The following is a 25337-nucleotide window of genomic DNA, read 5'->3' as shown; positions in this document are numbered from 1 at the left end:
TTCTCAGAATAATCCTAGCTTTCTGTTGGTTGTTTTGATTGATTTTTATACCCAGTAATTAAAAATAAGCTCTGAAACATCTCCTTTGTGGGTTATGAACTACAGTCTGTAATCACAACTTTTCTTTAAATTGATCATCTTCTTTCTAAGCTGTTAATAAGTGTGTCTGGCTTCACTTGGGTTTCAAATTGGAATTTCCAGATGGTAAGGCCTTCAGATCTGATACATATATACATATCATACTAAGTGGAAACTTGAACAAAATGTCACATTTTTGGCAATCTTTGTGCTGTTAGTATGATAATTAAAAGGAAAAAAAGAAGTCTCCCGATGTTTTTATCTTCTCTCCCACCCCACGAAAAAGCCATCAAATTGTCAATCAATCAAAATAGAAATGAAGAACATTTAATATTGCCTGCCTTTCTCTTTTTCTGTTTTTTTAAATCAATTTAGTCTGAGAGTATGTGTATGCTCTCTAATTTTCTAATTGAGCTATAATCCACATAACATAAAATGTACCATCTTAAGTTTTACAATTTGGTGTTTTTAGTATATTCACTGTGTTGTACAACCATTCCCACTGTCTAATTTCAGAACATTTCTAATGACACCCACAAGAGAAACCCCATACCTATTAGCAGTCAGTCCTACCTCTCACCCCATCCTGTGGCAGCTACTAATCTACTTTCTGTCTCTCTGAATGTGCTTATTCTGAACATTTCATGCGTGAATGGACTCATAAATATGTAACCTTTTGGGTCTGGATTCTTTTGCTGAGCATAAAGTTTCAAGGTTCATCCATGCTGTAGCATGTATAGTACTTATTCTTTTTTGTAGCTGAATAATGTTCCATTCTATGAATATACCACCTTTTGTTTATCCAATAATTAATGTTGTTTTTCACGTTGTGGTATTATGAATAATGTTGCTATGAATGTTTCATGTATAAGTTCTTGTGTCTCTTTGGGGTATTATGATAACGTTGCTATGAATGTTTCATGTACAAGTTCTATGTAAAGATATATTTTCAATTCCCTTGAGTATATCCCTAGGAGAAAAATTCCTGGGTCATATGGTAACACTATATTTAACGTTTTGAGGAAAAGCCAAATAATTTTTCTTGGAGGCTATACCATTTTTCGTACATACAATATGGGAAGGTTCAAATTTCTCCCCACCTTCACCAACATGTATTATTTTCTGTTTATTTTTGATAACTGTTCTAATGAGTGTGAAGTAGTATCTCTTTATGGTTTAATGTACAGCTCCCTAATAACTAATGATATTAAACATCTTTTCATGTGTTTATTGTTCATTTGTATATTTTCTTTGGAGAAGTGTCTATTCAAATCCTTTTTTAAAAATTGGGTCACCATTTTATTGTTGAGTTATAAGAGCTTTTTATATGTTCTGTACTAGATCCTTATCAGATATATCATTTGCACATCTGCCTTTCTTGAGTCAATTACAAAGCAAAAGTTTTCAAGAAAATTTATGTCTTGTTGCCATATCATGAAACTCAATGGCCTCTACCAGGTCCTACCTCTTTTTCTTTTTTTGGCTGCGTGTACAGAGGCTTGATGTGGACCTCAGTCCCCAGATCAGGGATTGAACATGGGCTGCAATGGTGAAAGTGTCAAGTCCTAACTACCAGACCACTAGGGAACTCCCAGCCTTACCTCTTTTTTACCTATTAATATTTGGAAGATCACCCGAACTTACACTGAAATGGATGTTGGGGTGGGCAGGAAGCACTTTGTTCTCTGCAGGTTTTGCAGTTGAGGTCATCCATTAATCCTCTCACTGGTTTGAGGGAAGCTGTCGTCCCATCTCTCAAAATGGAAGGTGTCCTGGAGGTGAGGATGCATAAGGGGGCAGAAAGTTTAGGGTTTATGACGTTTTTATCCATGGTGGGATGGACACGTTGCTTCTGCTTCAGAATTGGGCTGTTTGTCTTTTGTTCTTAAAGGAAAATTCTGGGGCAGATGACCCGCCATCCCCACCAGCAACCATCGTTGCAGCAGCTTGGTAGGAAGTTTTGTAACTGCTGCCTGAAGTCTCATTTTTCCTCCGAGGTTGAAGAAAGTGGCTAAGTGAGAGCCCAGGAGATGGCAAGAGCAATTGTGTGTTCAGGGCCTTTACAGGGGAGCAGCTCCACTTGCTCATGTGTTGTCTGAGCTGTTCTCACTGCGCTGGGCTGCTCTGTACAGGTGGGTGTCTCCATTACTGCAGGGTCCTATGGATGGATGCCCTTACCAGGCTCACTTACCTCTTTGCTATTCAAAAGGTGGTCCTGCTGACTGAATCTGCCTTTTAACAAAATCCCAAGGCAATCATATGCACATTGTAGTTTAAGAAGCAGGAATTCATGTCACATTCTCCCTGTTGCTGCTCACTTCATGTGGTTACTTGGTCTGTGTGTCTGAACAGGCTTCCTCTTTCTTTTCACAGCCTCCATGGGTTGGCCTGATGCTATATTGATGCCATCCTAGTACTGGCTACAACTTTCTTTTGTTGCTGAGTGAAGGAAAACAAGTAGCATTTCCCTGAAATACTCTCAGGCTTGTAAACATGTCCATAGCAATCCTGAAATTGTTCTCTATTTGTGTGTATTCTTGAGCATTCCTCATCATTCTCCTTCCTTCTCTCCCACCTCCCTGTCTTCCCACAGCTCCTACCCCCACCTTGCATTGTTAGTCCTCACTCTGCCTGGACTCCAGCTCTGCTGAGCTGCATCTGTGATTGGCCCTCATTAGACTGGGAACTTCTTGGGGGGGCTCTTATACTGTCCATTCTTATATCTTTACTCACACTGCTGGACCTGACATCCCTTAGACAGTAAATATTTGCAACTGTATGTAAATCTAATATATTAATTAGGTTATTGATCACAACAAAAATTATTTCAGAAGACACCAAAAGAAGTTTAATGCCTTTTCTTGTGGTGCCACCAAGATCCTGCGACTTTTATTTCATTGATTTAAGTGTTAAAGAAATGAACGAACATTATATTTAGTGCATTTCATGGGTCCTTTATATGTCATTATGTTAATTCTGAAATTTTTTTTTTATTTATAGGGTAAAAGAAATATTCCTCTACCAAAGTAAACACAGTAGTCTAAGGGAATAACTATCAACTTAGTCACACTGAAAATATTTTACATCAGTCTCTTCCCTCAACTCCTGACTCCACTGCTTTTGAACTCTATGACCATGACTCACCTTTAAGAGCTACTGCTGTTTGGAGGATTTCATGAGAAAAACCTGCGAAGCGTGTATAGCCTATAATAATAGTTAACATTTATTGAGTACTTAGTATATGAGTCAGGTACTGCTTATTCTGAGCACTTTATGTATGGCCTCATTTTTAAACCTCCCAGTGACTCTGAGGTTGTTATTTTATTATGTCCATTGTTACAGATGAGGAAATAGAGGCACAGGCATCAGGATAAGTATTTTGTCCAAGGTAACACAGCTAATGGTGAGGCCAGGATTTGAACACAGTCTGAATGCAGAGCCCACCTCCTAAAGAGCTGGTGCTGAATTACTTTCTTCCCTCAAAATGCCCCACATGACCTAATATGCCTTATTTCATCATGTGGAGTAAAGGCCCCCTGATGATGGATTACTTTTATCTCTCTTTCCCCATTGGCCAATATGCTGCAGGAATTAGATGGTCTGTAAATGATTGTTGGTTAATTGTTCCCATGATATTACATAGGAGTACTTGGAAGAGCTATAAGTGTTTTAATATAACAAGTCTTTAATATAGCAAGATCATCCCTACATATGATGGGACTTTCAACTGTAATCTCCACTGACTCCCTTAATCCACCTTACAAAGGATGTATTGGAAAGGGTAAGGAATAAATAATTGATGGTGCTGTAACATCTTGTAATATGGTGGTTGAGCTAATATGGGTGAATCCCACCATCTCAAACACATGGAAATATGATACCTTCTCCAAATTAGCGGATACCCAAACCCAAATGAAATATAGGAAATCCCCATGTACCAGAAGTACAAGGGAACACACAGCTGAAAGTATAAACAAACGCTGATACTAAGGTCTAAACCCAATTATAGGTCTTAATGATGGGAGATGAAGTTTTAATATCCATTTGGGGAAAAGAGCATGATCTTGGCTCCTAGCACAGAAGAAGCTAGAATCAGACCTCTGCATAAAGCCTGGAACCTCAAAATTTGGCCCTTTCCTTGGAAAGAAAACTGGAAAAATTCTACCTAGTGACCCATGGAAACCTCAAGAAAGCTGCCTTCTGCCCATGACTAAGAATAAGGAGGAAGAGGAGTTCCCATCATGGCGCAGTGGTTAATGAATCCGACTAGGAACCATGAGGTTGCGGGTTTGGTCCCTGCCCTTGCCCAGTGGGTTAAGGATCCGGCGTTGCCGTGAGCTGTGGTGTAGGTTGCAGACCGGCTCGGATCCCGTGTTGCTGTGGCTCTGGCATAGGCCGGTGGCTACAGCTCCAATTCGACCCCTAGCCTAGGAACCTCCATATGCCGCAGGAGCGGCCGGAAGAAATAGAAAAAAAAAAAAAAAAAGAAAAGGAGGAAGAGAAGCACCTATGAGAAAATTAAAACCCAGACATATACTTACCTGGGTGTGTGATCTAAATTTATAATGCCACAGAATGTTTTCTTCCTAAACTGAAAAACTAATAGGAAGACTGACTTTTCTAGTGGCCATGAAATTCCTGAATCCTCAAGAGGAACAGTTATCCTATAGGGACAATTTCACAACACAGGAAGCCAGCCCCCTCCCCAAAAGACAAATCTGTAGTCAAAAATTACAAATCACATAAGGAAATTACACAAAGAAAACAACAATTAAAATACTATATAATAATTTATAGGACTCAAGCACAGAATTTAGAAGCAAATGCATACTTTTAAATGCATATATTGAAAAAAACCAAGCTAATGTACTAAGCAGTCAACTCAAAAAGTTAGAAAAAGAGTAGGGTAAACATTGATAAGTAAATAAATCATTAGATAAGTGCAGCATTTAATGATATAGAAAACAGAAACACAGTAGAAAATGTGGTATGAAATACTGAACAGCACTTAAAATTGATCACCTCTATTAATAAGAATAAATCTCTAAGACATAAAGAAAAGATTTCAAAAATAAAAGGCAGGTTACATCCACATCAATACCATTTAAGTCAAATTTTCAAACACAGATAAACATCGTATGCTTTAATGGATAGAGACATATGCAGAAACCTGTTAGATCCTCACCAAAATCAACTTTCTTCCTGAGTCAGACTTAATTCTTACTTGTAGGTGGTAGGCAAAAAGGGATGGATGACTCAGTGCAAGCAGTCATGGCTATTGACAAAACAGTTGTAAACCACATTTCCTATTAATAGTGGACAGATCCATCCATGACAGAAAATATTTATTATTGCAATAATAACAAAATTTTTAAAGCCCCCCCCTCAAATCTTCTAGGACTCAATGCAGTACTGGAATATAGTTGAAATTAATAAATATTCATTTGCTTTTTATTTTCCTTGAGTTTAGATACTACAAAGAATGTGTTTAATGTGCTTTCTTTCCTTTAACCTGAAAATGGTAGTAACTCAAGCCTTTCATCATATTTTATACCCTTTGGTTGTTAGGAAAAGTCGGTAACATTCAACAAAATTGTCAAGAATGAAATGTTTAAGCATTGGGTGATGGTCAAGAAATATGTCCATCCAAAGTAGTATTATCCAGCATTTTAAAAAGATGAAGATGTGTAACATGAGGAAATGCCTCTGATATAATATTAATTGAGAAATACCAAAAACAAAACAAAAGCACTTACATGCTATAGCATGGATGAACTTTGAAAACATTATGCTAAGTGAAAGAATCCAGACACAGGTGCCACTATTTATCAGTCAAGATTCTTTAGAGAAACAGAATATATGTATCAACATGAGATTTATTTTAAAGAATTGGTGATGGTGGAAGCTGGCAAGTCTTAAATCTACAGGGCAGGCTGGCAGGCAGAATTCTTTGTTCTTCAAGAAACCCTGCACTTTTTGCTCTTAAGGCCTTAAGCTGATTGGATGAGGCCACCTAAATTATCAGGAATAATATCCTTTGCTTAAAGTCAACTATTTGCAGATGTTAACCACATTTACAAAACACCTGCACAGCAACACCCAGATTGGTGTTTTATTGATTTCAAAATCCCATATAGCCACTAAGAATTACAAGAGGTAGCATGCAAGAGATACTCATTTGAAGTGTTTAGCATAGCCTGGTATATAGTTTGTACTCAGTGTGACTCTTAACCATTGTATTATGACTAACCACAGTAGTAAATGAAAATTTTTTTAAATTTCACTTTGCGTATATTTGAGTTAATGAAATTGTGTGAATTTTAAGTTTCAGTAGAGCCGTTGTAATACTGCTTGTGCAATAAATGTATTTTTAAGGGCTTAAACATAAAAGCTTTACAGACACAGGGGCATCTGTTTTTGAGCCAAAGTTCAAGTAAAGAACTTGCATTGATGAAGTATTCAGCTCCAAAGACAAAAGATGAGTAAAAGAGACAAGTGTACATACTCAGTGGAAGGAATAGGATAGGGTAGAGAAACCATCCTCCCATCCATTTAATGTATGCACATAGTAGTTTGTTAATAACTTTTTTATTCCATACTTTTCATTTTCTGGGTATCAACATTCATCTTAGATTAGCTCCTGAGGGGCTTAATCTAGTGCTTAAAATAGTGCATGGCATGATGGCATGACTAGGTAACTATTTCAGTGGTAATTAAAAATGTTTTTCTTTGCCAATAATTCTTATTTAATCAAGACTGACTCAATCTCTGTAGCAGAGAACTATTCTGGGGCTTTGATTAAAAACCACAGAAGATTTATCTCTTTTATGCAAATATCCTAAAACAGGAACAATGCTGCTTTCATAAATCTGAATCAAATGCAATTCAGCTACTATCCCTGGATTGATTTTTATAACTATAAAAAACACACATGCATAAAAACAAAGACTGGGTTGGACCTGCAAAGTGGTGAGGAGAAAGGAATGGATAGGTTGGTATAATTAAATTATATATGACTTTCTAATTTTATTTTGATTTCCAGAAATATTTCATGAAGAATAATTTTTTATAAATTTTCCAGGAAAAAAAAATCACCCCATTACCTTGAAAATAGGGCCACTAGACTGGCAATTGTTTTTTGAAACAAAATGGGCATAAAGAGATGACATTCTGTATATCTTCTCTTTTAAGCTTAAGTTTTTGACCTTGAAGAAGAAATCCCTAGCTGAGGTCTTAATTGTTTTCCTCCCTAGTTCCTCCCTTCTCTGTTTTACCAGTGTACTTAACATTTCAAATAAAAACTGGAGAGGAGTTCCCATCGTGGCGAAGTAGAAGCGAATCCAACTAGGAACCATGAGGTTTCGGGCTCAATCCCTGACTTCACTCAGTGGGTTAAGGATCTGGCATTGCCGTGAGCTGTGGTGTAGGTTGCAGACACGGTTCCAATCTGATGTTGCTATGGCTGTGGCGTGGGCCGGCAGCTATACCTCTGATTAGACCTCTAGCCTGGGAACCCTCATGTGACGTGGTACGGCCCTAAAAATAAAAAAATAAAAATAAAAAGACAGAGCTTATAAAATTAAAAAAAAAATACAAACTGGAGAAAGGATAGTCAGCTCTTCAGGAACTAATGAGCTGGTTTTATGATTCCATTTTAAAGTTGAGGACACCAGGGCTCAAGAGATGATCATAGATAGCATCCTGGGCCATAGAAGGAAACTTTGAAGGGGTCTAGTTCAACACTTTTGCCCCACATCCAGTTCTACCACTTGACAACAGGAGAAGTTAAAGTCATGCCCAAGTTATGCACCTTGTAAGTGGTATACCCAGAAGTCGAGCCTGCTCTTCTAACACCATATTCTTCCCAAGCCATCTCAGTGCCCACCTGTACCCTATGTAGGGGAAAGCAGCCCAAGAATGAGTTTCTGGTATTTAAGGGGTCTACAGAGGTCTAGGTAGCAATTTTACCTTTGGGCTTACTTGTTGGCCTGCTGAAGGCCTCTGTACCATTCAGAGGTTCTTGATCTTCATCTTCCCTGGTTCTGGGAGTGGCCCTACCACATGCATCTGACCCATGCATCCCCAGGTGGAATTTATTCCCAGCTGCCTTTAGTATAGAGACCTCTCTATGCTCCTTAATCCAGTCAAAGATTCTGGCTCTGGAAAAGGGTAGGAAAGGACTGTGCTCTGTGAAATCCTGACTTCAATTTGGAACTTGGCAAATATGTCAGTGATTTTTTTTTTCTTATCCTCCATCTCATTTTTCCAAATGTGTTTGAGACCAAGATAAAGCACACCCATTCACAAGTGTAATTCCTGGCTGAAGTCATTCACCAGATACTTTTTGTTCTTGAGGGTCCTGAAATGACATCTCTGGCCCAGGGTTAATCTCCCTACTGGTTTCAGGTCTTGGTTGGTATTTATTTTCTTCTTTTCAGTAAAAAAAAGAAAGAAATATCAGGGTGTAATTTGTGATATTCAATTTCAAGAGCAGCTTGACAGAAAGCTTTCATAACTAAATACAGTGACCTATTCATGGTGCTTGTCACCTTTGATTGCTTTCAAAGGACTCCTCATGGTGGCTCTTTTATCTCTCCCATAAAAAACCCATATCTGGCTAAAGGCTGAAAAATAACAAGTATATTTCTTTATAACCACCCTGCATTCATTTGGAGTGGAGATGATTAGAGGCACAGTTAATCGATACTAATACTAACCCTGAGATGGGAGCACATGGATTCTTTTGCTACTCAACAGTACTTTTGTGGCTAGTTCTTAAGCACAGACACATCTCCTTTATTTTCACATACAGAGCTTTCTTTAACATACAAGCCAAAAATTTACTTGAAGCAACCTAAATAGTATGAGAATGTCTGTTTGGTTTTTTTGTTTTTTTATTTAAAGCATTGACCATTACAGAGTATCCTTACAGCACAATGTAGTTATGTTTCATAAAGAACAGCTGAACATAGGCAATTTAAGTAGGAAGTGAGCACAACATGCTTTTTAAATTCTCTTAACAATATTTTGAATCCTTGGTGTTCGTAACCATTCAGGAGTTTCTCACACTGGGTTTTGAAATATGTACCAAATAGGATTGATAATAGAGAGTTTTTAATTTAATTTTTATTTTATTTTGGAGTATAGTTGATTTACCATGTTAGTTTCAGATGTACAACAAAATAATTCAGTTATACATATACATATATTCATACTTTTTCAGATTCTTTTCCCATATAGGTTATTACAGAGTGTTAAGTAGAGTTCCCTGTGCTCTGCAGTAATAGAGAGGATTTTTTTGTTTTTTTGTTTTAGCTACAATTTGATAAATGTTTATGTGTATATACTTGTTTCAGAAATAAAATGGGAGTTCCCGTCGTGGCTCTGTGGTTAACGGATCGACTAGGAACCATGGGGTTGCGGGTTTGATCCCTGGCCTTGCTCAGTGTGTTGAGGATCCGGCATTGCAGTGAGCTGTGGTGTACGTTGCAGACGCGGCTAGGATCCCGCGTTGCTGTGGCTCTGGCGTAGGCCAGTGGCTACAGCTCCGATTCAACTCCTAGCCTGGGAACCTCCATATGCCATGGGAGCAGCCCTAGAAAAGGCAAAAAGACAAAAAAAAAAACCAAGAAATCACTTAAAATGGCTGATCACAAGTATATTCAGTAATGTATGCACAAAATAAAAAGATCAAAGCAAAGGTGGAATATGTAAGAAAATATAGGTACACTAAAAATAAGTTTACTACACAAGTGTTATCTTGTGGGGTTCACCTCTTTGTTCTACTAGTAAGCATGAGAAATATACTGGAATTTAAATGAAAACTCGTATTGGAGTTCCTGTCATGGCGCAGTGTTAATGAATCCGACTAGGAACCATGAGGTTGCGGGTTTGATCCCTGCCCTTGCTCAGTGGGTTAAGGATCCGGTGTTGCCATGAGCTGTGGTGTAGGTCACAGATGCGACTCGGATCCTGCGTTTCTGTGGCTCTGGCGTAGGCCGGTGGCTATAGCTCCAAATGGACCCCTAGCTTGGGAACCTCAATATGCCGCAGGAGTGCCCAAGAAGTGGCAAAAAGACAAAAAAAAAAAAAAAAAAAAAAAAAGAAAGAAAACTCTAGTATTGATTATAATTCACGTCTTTGCATATTTGCCCTAGCATTCCTAGCTATACCCAAATAATTCTAATTTTTCACAAACTAATTCTTTGAATTTGTGAATTAGCATATCTAGTGATATCTTTCTTGAACCTTCCTTCCCTCTAGTCATTTTCTTTCTGGTTAGCATATCCATCAGAGGAAAAAGATGTGTGAGTGTCACCCCAACCCATCTTCTTTCTTCATAAATAGAAGGGAGTGAGGGTACATGGGGATGTGGTGGCATAGGGCAATTAGATATTATTAGAACCATTTGGAAGAGGATAAAGAAGAAATATTTAAAATTTGTGATTTTCAGTTGTCAGAGTCGTCACAAGCGTTGGAGTTCATATTGACATCTTACAAGGCAAGCTTTCAGAGAATGTATAATGTTTCTTGATACTAAACATTTCCCTACACTCACATAATTATACACCTTAATGTCCAAGGTACTCAGGATCAGAAATGTCATATAAAGCTTCTTGGATCAAACTTCAACACATCATATCTAGAAATAACTGAAAAGAATGCAAAGCATTGGATAACACAGTTGTTTGAAAATATGGTACATATATCAAAACAGTAGAATCTTATGTTGCTATTAAAATTATAACAGCTACATAGAGAAGAATATCAGAAAAATTATCATAAAAAGAATATGAGAAAAATGTAAACTGATATGTAAACTACAAAATACATAAAATACCTATAGGTGGACAAAATCAAAGTGGTGTGCGGAAACAAAAGTTATATTGGGGTGACTAAGATGAATTCTTTTTCCTCCTCACAGTGTTCTTTGATATTTTGTCATGATAAGAAATATAATTGAAGGGGAAGAAAACTATACCTTCTAAAGATTTATTGAATAATGTGTTCTTTTACTCATTACCTTTTAAAATGTGATTTGTTTTTTAAGTCTAACATTAATGGACTCATGGGAGATCATCTAAATTGTTTTTCTTGCCACTGATATTTGTATGGTGGGGTATTTTTCCATATAAATGTGTACAGAAGAACTCAATGTTCCTCTTCTTTCCTTGTTTTCCTTAGGGATTGTCATAGGAGTCTTGGTTCGAGAATACAGCAAGCTCTCTAACCTGGAGAAATTCTACTTTTCCTTTCCTGGAGAAATTCTAATGAGGATGCTGAAACTCGTCATTTTACCATTAATTATATCCAGCATGATTACAGGTACCTTGAGAAAACTGATATTCTCTATAATCATTAGGGAGTCGTCACATCATCTTAAGTGGTTCTCTTATTGTGGAAGAAACCAAAATGCATTTGATGCAACACACACACACATACACCCCTCACTTGGAAAGTGTATATTTGCTTGAGTGAAATATTTTATTATTCATAAAGTGGCATTGCTCTGCCTATGGCACCATCCACCACAGCTCTTCATTTGACCAGTATATGATGTCTTGTGAGGGGAAAAAAAAGGCATATTTGGTCACTGAAATGTCATCCAGTGTCCTCAGGCAAAACATGATCGTCAGTTTTGATCATATTTCTGTAGTTTACTCATCAGTTTCTCCACCACAGGCATCCTGCCCACTACCCTGTCAGCAGCAGCCTGCAGTGTCCCTTGTCCCCTCTTCTCACTCACGTCCAGTCCTCCGCAGAACTCAGAACTTGCTATATACTTGCCCTGGAAATTTGCCCAGGGGACCAGTAGTCACATGCTGTAGGAAAGGTTTAATGATGGCTTGGTATCATGTTTTGAAAGCTTGGTTTTCTTAAATCTGAACTTGTGACAGAGTTGAATTTAGAAATTATTTTTCTCTTATGGATTGCTAAATTTCAGGGTCTCTTTCAAGAACTAGCTGCCTTATGTACATAGAGATTAATTTGGTTCACAAAAATGTCATTTGTCTGGGTATGGTAAGCTTCTCTATGCCTTTCATAATATTGTATCTTTATCTTCATTCTGGCAATAGGTAAAATACGGCAATCACTAGTGTTGCCAGCTTAAAAATCACAGTTTTATACAACCACGGAATTAGGGCTCTTAACATGTTTTCTTCTAAAACATTTTTCTCCATTGCCACTAAAGAGACCTAGGACTAATTCTCAGTAGAGTACTTGACACTGGCTGGAGGAAGGGAGGGTGGGTATCAGGATTTGCTGCATTCAGCAGACTGCATTGCTTGAGCTGTAGATTTGGTCATTGAACTGTTGAAGTGCCAAACTCTAGTCAGGCTAGAGTCCCTTGAGAGCCTGATTCTTAATGGTCCTGGTGTTCTTGGCTTTTTATTATTATTATTATTACAGACTTAAAGGGGTTATAAATGTGTTTTGAAATGTCTGGCTTCTTTTAGGCCCTGTAGTCAGAGGGCCAAATCAGCAGACCAGTCATTTGCATCATATAATGTCTATTTGTTTAACTTCAAATTTTTGTAAGCATTTAAAATTTGGAAGACTTTATGTAAGCATCCAGATTTCTGACTTCCCCTAAAAGAAAATTAAGATCAGGAAACATTAGAGCCAGGTTCCCACACACCAACAGTGGTTTGGAGCTGAGAAACAGCTATTATGTTCATTTGGAGCAATTTCATTTGAGGATGCCACAGTTCCCACCACTCCCTATTGCCTATTACCTCATACACTTTACTCATTTATATTACCTGCCCTCCTCTGTAGGCATTACTATTTCAACCGCCTAGAACTTTCTCCATGTCAAAGCATCTTAATCTTTTGCATGCAATTACACAGGGTTCATAAACTACTTAATGGTCAATACCTATGTCTATGGAGGAAGGGATGGAAGGTTGGTCCAGGTTAGGCAGATCCAGAACTGATGCAGTAAACCAAGTTTTAGAAGAAAAGGTAGCTATACATGTATGAATATACTAGTTGTGTAATATAGATGTTTGAAAATATGTCCTGCTCCTGGAAGCCAATAACTAGTGAGATTTTTGCAGTTCTGGCTGTTACGGGTGCTAGCTCAGCCTTTCAGATAATCTAGGAAAATAATTTGCAATCCGCAGCATTCCACTCACATAGCCCAGCTGATTTTTGAAGGTGGAGCACAGGTCTGGAAAATTCTACATTTTTTCTTTAGCAAACTCCTAGTAGTTAAACAGAAGTTAGAGAGCAGAACCACTACCCATTCTTTTGACATAAAGTGATAAGATGGTCAAAGATTCAAGGGACATGAATAAAGCAGGATGAGAATAATGTTGCTATATTCATGTTTTAAATTGTCATATTAAAAGGAAAAAATAATACTGAGGCAAGTTACGGGAAAATGGGCTCATTCGTACACTTTCAGTTACTGTAGACTTAAACTGGGGGGCATTTTGGAACATAATCTGATCTTTCCACTTAGTATTTCTACTTTCATGAATTTATTATAAAGAAATAATCAGAGAAATGTTAACATCTAGGTATAAGGATATTCACGGTAACATTTTTTTCAATAATGATAATAAATTATATATGTTATACTAAATATATGTTATACTCATAAGTGAGGATTCTATGCAACTATTATTAAAAACTTTGTTTTAGAAACATATTTAATGAAGGTGGAAATGTTCCTAATACAATATAAAGTAGTATGATAAAGCAGATTACACAAAATATTGTGTACAATCCAAATTTTATTAAAGTTTATATACATGTGCCCTTAAAAAAGAATGAAATAATAATTTTAAAAATCCAAAAAAACTATATGCACTTTAAAAAGTTAGGGTCAGAGTTCTCCTGTGGCTCAGCGGGTAAAGGATCTGGCATTGTCACTGCAGAAGCTCAAGTCGTTAGTTAGATCCCTGGCCTGGGAACTTCCACATGCCATGGTTGTGGCCGGGGCGGGGGGGTGGGGGTTGGAGGGGGACCAAAACAATGAAAAGCTGATGTCAAAACCAAATGGCTGGAGTTCCTGTTGTGGCTCAGCGGAAACAAACCTGACTAGTATCCATGAGGATATGGGTTTGATCCCTGGCCTCGCTCAGTGGGTTAAGGATCTGGCATTGCCGTGAGCTATGGCATAGGCTGGCAGCTACAGTTCCAATTCACCCCCTAGCCTGGGAACTTCCAAATGTCACAGGTAGCAGAAAACAAAACAAAACAAAAAACACAAATGGATAACAATGATTAGATCTGAATGGTAAGAAAAAGTGATGCACTGAGCTTTCTTTACATTTTCAAGGCAAACACATTTCAAACCAAACACATATTTTTGTTTGGTTTGTTTTGTGCTTGCTTTCTTCCTTTATCCCCCTCCCCCACTCCTTTCCTTCCTTTCTAGAAATTGGAATGGATTCTACTCTGTGCTCCTCCAGCCTTTCCTCTGGTAGTTTTCCTTCCCTTCTCCTCCCCAATTCTTCTCTCTGTCCCCACAGCTCAGCACCACTGTTACCCAGTGTGTGGTCCCTCCCCTAAACCCTGCAGTGGTCCTAGTGCCAGCACAGAGCTGAGAGGTTAAAGCAGAAGTGGGCTGTGGAAAATACACAGGAAGAACAGTTTTCAAGTTTCAAAAAGCCTTGATAAGTCCAGTGAATCAATACCTTATTTTATACATTTATTAGGCCAAAGTAGAATACATGTTGAAAGCCGGGGAGAGCTGAGTGAGTGTGCTAAGGATACATAAATTAGTGGTAGAGCCCCAGCAAAAATTGAGACCCAAGACTAATGTGCTTACACATAATCTTGTCAGATTATCAAGTAGGAACAAAACCTCTGCCATCAAAGCTGATGACATAAAACTACTGGCTTTATAGCTATTTTTTTTTTAGTAGGAAGAATCTCTCTTCATGTGATGAAGGTAAGACCTCACATTAATCAGGAAAATTTGAATATAGACAGGCTATTAGATGGTATCGAGAAATTGTTGATAGTTTTGTTGGTACTGACAATGACATTTAGTTTTTGTTGAGTTTTGTTAGTGTTGATAATGGCATTTAGTTATGTAAGAAAATGTTCTTTTTTCAAAAGCATGTGGAATTTTGAAGGGATGAAATGACATAATGTCTGGAATTTGCTTTAAAACAGCAAGAGAGAGAAAGCACAGTAGATATAATCTCAAGGCATTTCCAGAGGCAGATAGCATAAGCACTAACGGAATCCTACCCATAATTTTCATCCCTAAGGACACTCACGCTAGTGCAGAATATCCGTACTTAGGCCCTCTTAACATTAGGGTCTGTAAGCTGTATTTATAGCAAACCATGAGGGAAATAGCAGAGGAAATGGCTAATTAACATGCCTGAGAATTGTGCCTCTGGAAAGTCCTGGTCAAGTGTTATCAGCCAGTGAGTTTAAACTCAGGTCACATTGTCTTTAATATCCAAATTATAATGACTTGAGCCACCAGCACAGGAATGGAACAGCTCCTCAGCTCCTCCTCTGAGAGATTCCCTGAGCATCTTTTCCAGATACCGTCCTACTCCCCTGCTGCAGAAGCTGAAATGACAGCTATTAGATCTCACCTCCAAGAGCAGAAGTTTTTCTGCTGTTTTAACCAAGGCTTAGATGTTATCTATTTATTAAGCAACAGTCAAATATAGAATATATGTGTAAGGGGGTTTCCTTTCAAGTAGAGATCTGGAAGCTCTTTTTTATAAAGAGCCAGATAGTGAATATTTTCGGCTTTTTGAGCCATACAGTCCTTGGTCGTCATAGAAGGGCAGCAGTGGATAATATATACATGACCGGGCTTGGCTGTGCTGCCAATAAAAGGTTTATTTACCAAAAAAAAAAGAAGCCAGCTGGCAGCCGATCTCTGCCAAGATAAATAAGACAAGATTCTCTCAAGATGCAGTTCTGTTGAGATGGAATCTGAGTGACAAACCAACATACCAAGCAAATACTACTCATACCACATAATGTGTGTAAATGTCCTGAAGAGACACTGGAGAATGGAGGATGGAGCAAATAAAGTGAAGTCTCAAGGTATTTGGAGACACCTGTTTTTAAAATCAGGCTTTACAGGTGCTGACATAATTGGGTATTTGGGCTGCAGAGAACATTTTTTTTAAGGATATGTATTCATTTACTCATAAGCGGCTGTGTAATAGGAAGCCATCCCACACCCTCCTGGGGAAAGAACCATGCCATGTCCTGAAACAGACTCAATTTAACTCAACAAACAATTATTTACCATGTGAAAACAAACCAACCCTGCGAGGGGCTGAAGTTCCTGTCATCCACTTGGTCATGGACCACAGGTCTGCTGCTTGCCAAGTTCATGAGTCCCCTTGTTGGCAAGGAGGTACAAGAGTTGAATATGCACATATCACTTGGTTGTACAGCTCACTGTTAGGTAGCTAAGAGCATTCAGTGTCAGTTTCAGCTGAGGGGAAATGTATGCATGCTTTTCTTGAAACATTGGTGGTTTTTTAATATAGTTCAATCTCTACAAAAATATCCATTTCATGATGGATTATAAATTTAAAACCTCCTGCTGGAGCTTAAAATCATACAGGCTGAGAATGTACATCTTTTCTCATTTGCAACATCTGGAACTACTGGGCTCTGCCTGCATTTCAAAAGAGCCTCCTTCCTCATTTTCCAGCCTTGTTTGGGAATTAAGAAAATAAAATAGCCAAAACTTTGTACACATGAATTAAACATTTCCCTAAGACCAGCAAGAAATTTTTGTTATGTTAGAACACAGCTATTAAAGCTAGAGGACTCATTATATTAATTGGATTTCTACAAGGCCTTTTCTCCAAAAAAGGAAGAGGCGCAGTGTGTGTATACACAATGGAGTTCCCATAGGGAATGTGCCACGTGCCACAGTAGTAAAGAGAAGGTGTCAAGAGATAGACATTCCCTGCTTCAGTTTCTGACATAGTGAAATCCAGAGACTCCACCATAAGTGAACTTTCCTTCTGCCCAAACCATACTAGACTGGTTCACACCTCTGCTCAACTATGAGTTAACCTGATTTTGTTTCTTTCTTTTTTTTTATTAAGTGCTTTTATTCTTTAATAAAATTGTATCTTGTAGAGTTCTAAGTGAACAAAACTTTGTTTCATTTTCCCAGTGAGTTCTATATTTCAATTATGTGAGGGTGGATTCTTAACTTTAGATGATTTCCAGAAATCTAAGGTTCTTTCTCTGGATATCCAACTATACCCTAGAATGTAATATAAGAGAGACAGTTGTTTGAGTTTAATTATATCCATTGCGATCTAGGCCCCAAATTCTTTATTTTGTTGAATTCTGCGCCTCTCCTTCCTTTTATCTCCTTTTTTCCAAATTAGAAAAAAAAAAAAAGAAGAAGAAGTAAGCTTCATATAGTTTAGTCAGTTTTCCACAGTTGCCTCTCTTTGTCAACCTAATGTAAACACAAGTAGATTTTGCCATTTCTTTGGGACTTCATTCTTTCTAAGGGCTTCCAGGTCATGTAAAACTTGTGTTAGATAAATGTATATACTTTTCTCCTGTTAAAAAAATAAGAAAAATAAAGAAATGAGTGAGATGCCATGTGGGGATTCTAAGGAAACCCCTGTGTTGAATGCTCTGACCTGGGAGACTTCATCCATTCATCCATTCATTCATTCCATCTCAAATGTCCCAGGCTCTGTGCTGGGCATACAAGATATAAAGAGAAGTCTTGTCTCTCAAGAAAGGGGTACTGTATGATAAGTGCTTTGTAGGAATGGGGACAGAGGAGGGGACACTGGGGTAGAGTTTTAAAGATAGGAATCAGATGAAGTAAGGCAGGCATTCCAGGCAGAAGAAAACAGCAGAAGGCATGGCACCTTGGGAGGACAGTAAAGACTTTGGAATGCTGCAAATCTGGGGAGAAGGAATGGGAATGGAAGGGTGAGAGTGTGGCTTCGTGGGGCCTGTGTGCCTTCCTAGGGAATAGGGAGGGCAGTCTGGACATAAGCTGTTGGCATAAGGGAAGGAAGTTAGAGCAGTGACTTCTGTGCTGTTCTCTCCCAAGAGACACCCTAAGCAAGCCTCGGTGGAGAAGTATTATTAAAAAAATTCAGTGACACTCAACGATGGTAAGGCGGACTTAACTCTAGACCATCACCATCATGGTACGTAGAGGAACTACTGCAGTGGGATTTTTGCAGTGGGGGAAAGAGAGAGGGTTCAACTCTGACTGAATACAGCATTAGCCCATGGGACTTGATAGCCAAGGACCTGGGTGGTGGGATCAGTCAGTGGACGAAAAATTACTAAGAGGAAACATCAGAGGTAAGGGGGAGTCTGGCTAAAGTTACCTAATAGGATTCTTGCTGAAGACAGGCCAGGGTAATCAGATATCACCTGAGGCAAGGTACGACTGAGGAACCTGATTAAGCAGGGAGAGCGGTCAGATATTGAGGGTTGGGGGTCATGGATAAACTGACTTCACAGGGTTCTTGCTTAAACTAGATTTTACAATGAAATGCCCAGTTAGACCTAGGAGAAGGTTCAGAAGCCTGACTGAAGTGTGGTCAGGCAAAGAATCTTTGTCAGTATCGATCATAGGGGGTCAGCAGAGTCCTGTGGTAAGAACACAGAGTAAGGAGCCAGACTGCCTGAGTTTGAATCCTAGCTCTGCCATTTACTAGCTGTGAAACCCTGAACAAGTCACTTTAACGTGTCTTCAGCTGTAAAATAGGGGTAAAGATAATACTCTGTGCATTTAAAGTGCTGTATAAATTTTCAATTTACTCTTTTTTGTCTAATACTGTCAGGTTTCTTAACAGTCCCCACAGTGGCATCAGAAGTGTAGGGCCAGGGAGTTCCCATGGTGGCACAGTGGAAATGAATCTAACTAGGAACCATGAGGTTGTGGGTTCAATCCCTGGCCTTGCTCAGTGGGTTAAGGATCTGACGTTGCTGTGAGCTGTGGTGTAGGTTGAAGACGCAGCTCAGATCTGGCTTTGCTGTGGTTCTGGCATGGGCCGACAGCCAACAGCTCTGATTGGACCCCTAGCCTGAGGACCTCCATATGCCTGTGTGGCCCTAAAAGGACAAAAGACCAAAAAAAAAAAACGAAAACAAAAACAAAAACAAATAAACAAAAAAACTGCAGGACCAGTATTAGAATTGAGCCAATACAGGTGAGTTGACACAATGCATTCACTCTGGAAATGAAAACAATATGAAAAGACTTGTTCTGCCACTAGTTTATTAAGTTGCCCAGAATATAAGTACCTTCTAGTCAGATGCCTGAGCTACCAATTTTCTAAGGAGAAGCAAAGAAAGAGCTTGATAATAATTACGTTATGGTAGAAAACTAAAAAAGTCTCACTGAGCTGTTAGCTTTCCTGATGTCAAAGCACAGTCTTTGAAGACAGTGGCTGAGCTCCTCAGATCTTCTGAGGTGTCTTTAATGCTTATTGAACAATAAGCCTCCTATAAAAGCTCATTGGGTCTTCTGAAAATATTGGTCCAAACTACGGATACCACTATCCTCTGTGGTATTTAAAAAAAAAAAAAAAAATGTTAAAACAGCTCTTGAACTGCTGAAGAACCAGCCCGCTGCTTCTTAGCAGATGTTTTGAACATCAAATGTAGACCTGCTGACAAAGACTGTTAGTGAGAGCCTTTAGTTCATTTTTCCAGGGAACAGTTTGTCAATGTCACAAAATAGTCTGGAGGTAATAGAACCTATTTTAAGGGAGTTCTTTGTATTAATGTCTCTAAGAAAAATAGATGTCACAAGTGAAACATGCCCAGAAATGCATTTTGCATGCTCCCCCTACTTCTTTTCTTCTTACCTTTTAACATCCTAGGAGTATTAATTCAGGCTGTCTTGGATCAACAAAGTGAGAATATATCTAGCCTTGTTTTCTCTAGGGAATGAATTTTTTGTTTCTTTAATCCTCATTGCAACCCAATGACAGTAAGTGGGACCTTACCTCTATCTTTAGAGATGAGGAGAAGAGGCAGTTGAAGAGGGAGTAAGCCATTTTTCTAAGATCAGAAAGATCTTAAGGGCAGCACCTAGGACATAGAATCTAGAGCATTCTGCTGCCTGGGGACCACAGCCCGGGAAGAGGTGCCTGGGGGCAGGCAGCCATGCATAGATAACTCAGTTATTCATTCAGTCAGCACGTTTGAGGAGTTCCTCCTATGTGCTGAAGCTGGGTGAACATTGGTAAACAGGCAGATATCCAGGTCTCCTGCCCTCAAGGCACTTCCAGTCTAGTGAGAAAGATGGGCATCAGATAAGGAACTCATTGACAACAATCGCGAAATAAGATATGAACAGGATGCTAAGGGAGAAAAACAGGGGAGCCTGATTCAGCGAGGAGACTCAGGGAAGGGCTCTGAGAAATAAATAAAAGCAGTCAAAGGAAGGGTAGGAGAAAGCAGTCCAGCAGAGGGAAGAGGCCTTGATGTGAAAGGGAGTGGGGTCTGCTCCAGAAGAGGGCTGGCGGAGGGAACCTGGCTGGGGGCAGGTGCCCTTCCCGAGGGGCCTGGTTAGCTGGGATAAAGATTTTCTATTTCACTTTAAGCACCGTTGGAGGTTTATACCTGTGTGTGATATGGTCTGATTTATATTTTTAAAAGATCTCTTTAGTGGCCATGTGATGAAGGAATACAGAAGGATTATAGCAGAAGGAGTGAGGGAATGCATGTGTTAACACTTATGAAGTGCCTTCCAGTGACACACTTCCTAGTGATCATTTCATTCAGTAATGATGCAGGCTATTGACTAAGTAAAATTTAAGTTCTAGGTACTACCCTAGGCATGCTATCGCTATTTTTTTCTAACTCTCACAAAGGCTGTACAAGATGGGGTTGTTTGCTTTGCTCCTCACAGTTACCCTTTAGGAGGAAGAAGCATTTAAAACCTCCATTTTATAGATGGGGAAACTGAGTCTGAGAGAAGGCTGGGATTAGAACCAAGCTGTCCCATAGGAGCCCATGCTTGTTCCTCTCTATGCTGGTGGTCTCTCTACAGGTGACAAAGAGACAGGAGTCATCTGGATAACAGGATGCCACACTGCAACAATGAGTTCTTGGATGATGTGTCCATTCACAGTTGTGAGGCACCATCAAACGCCAGACCCCCAAAATATTTAACAACAGTTAATTCTGACACCTTAATGGCAAGGCAGAGAGAGACTGTCATGAATTTTGTTCTCTGGTGGGTGGTAGCTTAATCAGAGAGCTCCCGGAGGAGTCTTTTGCCCTCGAGTATTTATTTTTAAAACATGCTATTGTTTAGCCCACGGCAACTTTTCCTTTGCAGTGTTTTTATAAAAAATTCAGATGTATACATGTAAGAGTAACTTGATCCCCTTGCTGTACAGTGGGAAAATAAATAAATTATTAAAAAAAATTTCGAATAGATTGTTACTGCTCTGGTCAGGAGCCAGCACCCCAACTCATCCAGGCCTCCACCAGAAGTGAAAAAAACAAGTGTGATTTCTTAAAGAGCTAGAGGTGCCCCTAAATTCCAAGGACAACCTTAAATCCCTGTTTCTAGGCCACAGTTCAGCCTCAAAACTATCCCTGGTTTTGGAGGACAATCCTGGACTCACTGGTAACTGAACTTGGTAAAGAAAAAAAAAAAAATTCAAGATACTTGTTAAAGATGGTAAGGCAGACTTTATCTGGGGCGATAAAGACAGGTGTAGGGACAACTGCAATGGGATTTTGCAGTGGGAGAGAGAGATTAGGTTTGACTCTGAATAGAGCATTAGACAAGTGGGAATTTATAGCCAAGGAACAGGGTAGGGGTCAGTGGATGGACAGTTATCGAGAGGAAACATCAGGGGTAAGGAGGATTCCGGCTAAGCCAATGCAATAAGATTCATGTTCAAGACAGACCAGCATAATCAGAAATCATCTGGGAGATGGTGGAGGATAAGGGACCTGATTAGTTATCTAGGATGCTCAGCTATCAAGGGTAGGGAGTTCTGGTTAAATTGACTTAGCAGGGTTCTTGCTAAAACTGGATTTTGCAAGAGAGTATACATGTAGGCCTAAGAGAAGGTTCAGAAGCCTGACTAAAGTGTGGCCAAGCAAAGAATCTTTGGCAGAATCCTGCTTATCTTTTCCTGCCCAATTTGAGTGCTACCTACTGCAAATGGCTTCTGGTCACCTAAGCTTTCTGACACTTCTAGCTCCTCAGAAAGCCCATGGTTCCTTGTCCTCTGTACCAGCGCTTTACAGAGCATCCGGTTTTTAAGGTGGGTGGGAAATACCCAATTTTTAAAATTTCCAATCTGTTACAAATCAGTAATCATTGAAACTCTAATAGAAATGAATTACTAGAAGAAGATAAAAAACAAAGACATACGAAATTCTAGCCCTATTTTTATTACATTCAACAGACATAAATTACTATTCCATTGCTATAAACATTTTGAAACACTTTTATTTATATGAAGATCCTGTTGCACCAGCATTGCAATGTTTTAACACACAGTCCCCTCTCATTTGTTGGTTCTTTAAGGGCAGGTGTCAGCTCCCAGAGGTGAGTTCAGAGAGTGGACTCTTAAGGGGAGATGGTCATCTAGACTTTGCCAGGCATGAGGCATGGCCTGAAAGCAAGGAATCTGGGAGGCCCTTGAGAGTCAAACCCCAGGATAAAGCACAGTGATGTTTCACCTGTTTGGGACTCAGCTGGACCCACAATCTGACCTCCCCTGCTAAGTGAAGGGGGCCTAACTCCTGACCACTATGTCCCACTGGCTCCAGTCATATGCTACAAAATTTTCAACCAGCACTGCTCAGTAGAACTTCCTGTGATGCTGAAAATGTTCTCTATTGGTGCTGTCCATTGCAGTAGCCACAAGCTATATGTGACTAGTGAGCACTGGAAATGTGGCTTCTGTGACTGAGGAAACAAAGGAGAGGCACTCTCTTCAGAGTCCAGTGTCTGGATTAAGTTACCATTCACAGGACATCCATTGAGCTAGACTACACATTCTCAACAGAAGCAGGATGGCCCTAAGGCAGCAACAGCTATTTCTGAAGCTAGGGGACAGGGAGGAGGACTTAACTGTTTTCATGTAAAGAGCACATATATACATTTAGTACATGAACAGATGTCAGTTTGTCTATGCTATTAAAATTTCATGGAGTGGAAATTTTAATGAGAAAAAGAATATCTAAATGGCTGGAGGAAGTGTGAGTGGGGTGAAGCACACAATGATAACTAAAAATAAAAGGTAGAGAAACACTAAGATGCTAAATATGTTCTCACTTGGAGGTCTGTTAAAAAGCATTTTTGTCAGCATCCTGGGAACCAAACCAAGCTGCTGTGTGTGAGTGGTTTTTAAAGAGATTACCTGCCAGGTTCCTAATCTCTGACACAGGAGTGGATCTTTGAAATGGGCTCACTTTGTAAGGAGAGGACTGCCATATAAAGTACAGCACTTTCTGTCACATGGAAAGCACTGTGTACAAAATTCATAAAGCACCGTATTTAATACACTTGGGATCTAGAAAAGAATAAGCCTCAGGCCTTGGAGCACTGTAGGCAGCATGTGAGGACAAGCACACCTGGAGATGATGGCTCATGTATCTGATGCCTTTGTCCTCTTCCTGACCCTGTGCTATCAAGGTACAAGTTGCACTGAATTCTGTAATTTGGTTAAGCCTGAGTTTTTTTTCATTCAAGTTTTTGAACACCCACTACATGGTGGACACTCTGGTAAGGTCTAGAGATTGTGCTGTTGGCCAATATGATAGCCATTAGCCACATTTGGCTACTTAAATTGAGATTAAAATTAAAAGAAACTCAAATTCAGTTCCTTAGTCACACTGGCCACATTTCAAGTGCTCACAAGTCAGATATAGCTTGTGGCTACTGCAGTAGGCAGAACAAATACATAACATCTCCATCATCATAGGAAATTCTACAAGACAGCACTGGTCTACAATTTTGTTGCCCACGGATAGACCCAGTATGACATAGTGGTTAAGATCTGGCCTTTTGGTTTAAACCTGGGTTGAGATCCAGCCCCACCACTCACCAGCTGTAGGACCATGGCATGTTACTTAACCTTTGCAAGCCAAAGCCTCTGTAAAACGGGAGTAATAATGCCTACGTCCTGGGGTTATAGTGAAAATTAGAGATGATGCACTTTACATGTAGTCATTGATCGATACACAGTGTCTCTTGTCATCATTATCAATTTCATTATAATTATCATCATCATCATTGTTATTGGCAGGTGGGGTGTTTAGACCATCCATCTGAACATTTTATACTCAGGTTAAGTTCAGCAATGTTCCTATTGTAGAAGTTTTTCACGTATGAGACTGTTTGCCTGCGTATGTTCCCTCTCTTTATGGCAATCTCCCTTCCCCCCATATCCTCAACATCATGTTATAAATCGTCCAAGAGCCTGGATTTGGGGGCCAGCTCTGCCCTCAATCAGTGGTGACTAGAAAGGTAGAGGGGTAGCTGTAGCGGTGTAGAGAAGTATGATTGTTGATTTGAATATATGCCAGTGTATCCAGGAGAATTATAGGACCTAGGTAGATTTGAGAAATGAGAAACAAAGCTCAAAACTGAAAGCAAGTATAAGAGAGTTGCTGTACTCCAGCAGAGAGAAGCAAGCTGACTGCTTTGAGGGATGTTTAAGATATTTCCACCAAGAATCTCATTATTATGAAGCCTTTTATTGCCAGCTGGGACCTGGAATAGAAGCAGAGGCACTAGCCCATGGCCAAATCATTAAGACAAATTAAGACATGTTAACATATGCTGGAAACAATTACCCACATAGATTTAATTTGTTTCACTGCTGGAAGAAAATCCTGAGAGGGCACAAAATACATACCCGAGAACTGTTCTGCAGCCACCCTGTGAAGCTGTCACTTGTCAGCGTCTTAGGGGCTAGGAGATGCTTAAACTGGATATCTATCAAAGGGAAATGTATCTGAAAATATACCTCTGTTAGGTCATGGATATAGATGCTTATACAGGTTATTTGGAGTTCTGGTAAGTTGGTGATTTTCTTTTTTTTTTAATTTACCATTATAGATATACATAATTATTGATCAAAGTAATGTCTGAAGCTCGGAAATGGAATAGGAACAATTTATAACCAAATAATACACTTAGCAAGCTTATATAGTTACATTATTGTTTCCTCCTCTTATAAGAGACAAACTAAAAATGAGATAGTTCATTAGTTTCTGAGTTGCAGCCTTCAGTGTCTCTGAACTTTTTTGTCATTATTTTTTGCAGAATGATTATT

The 25337-nt window shown here is 39.2% G+C and overlaps 1 protein-coding gene across 1 annotated transcript in view; it reads left to right on the top strand.

The window, feature by feature from the left end:
• Window positions 1-25337, top strand: part of SLC1A1 (solute carrier family 1 (neuronal/epithelial high affinity glutamate transporter, system Xag), member 1) — a 75151-nt gene that overhangs the window by 24047 nt on the left and 25767 nt on the right. The window contains 1 exon segment of the mRNA NM_001164649.1: window positions 11263-11403. Within this exon segment, the coding sequence (NP_001158121.1) occupies window positions 11263-11403 (141 nt within the window).

Source organism: Sus scrofa, chromosome 1 (genome assembly GCF_000003025.6).
Source record: "Sus scrofa isolate TJ Tabasco breed Duroc chromosome 1, Sscrofa11.1, whole genome shotgun sequence".
In the NCBI taxonomy this organism is placed as follows: Eukaryota; Metazoa; Chordata; class Mammalia; order Artiodactyla; family Suidae; genus Sus; species Sus scrofa.
Note: the sequence above shows the minus strand (reverse complement) of the source record. Positions and strands in the feature narration are given on the sequence as shown.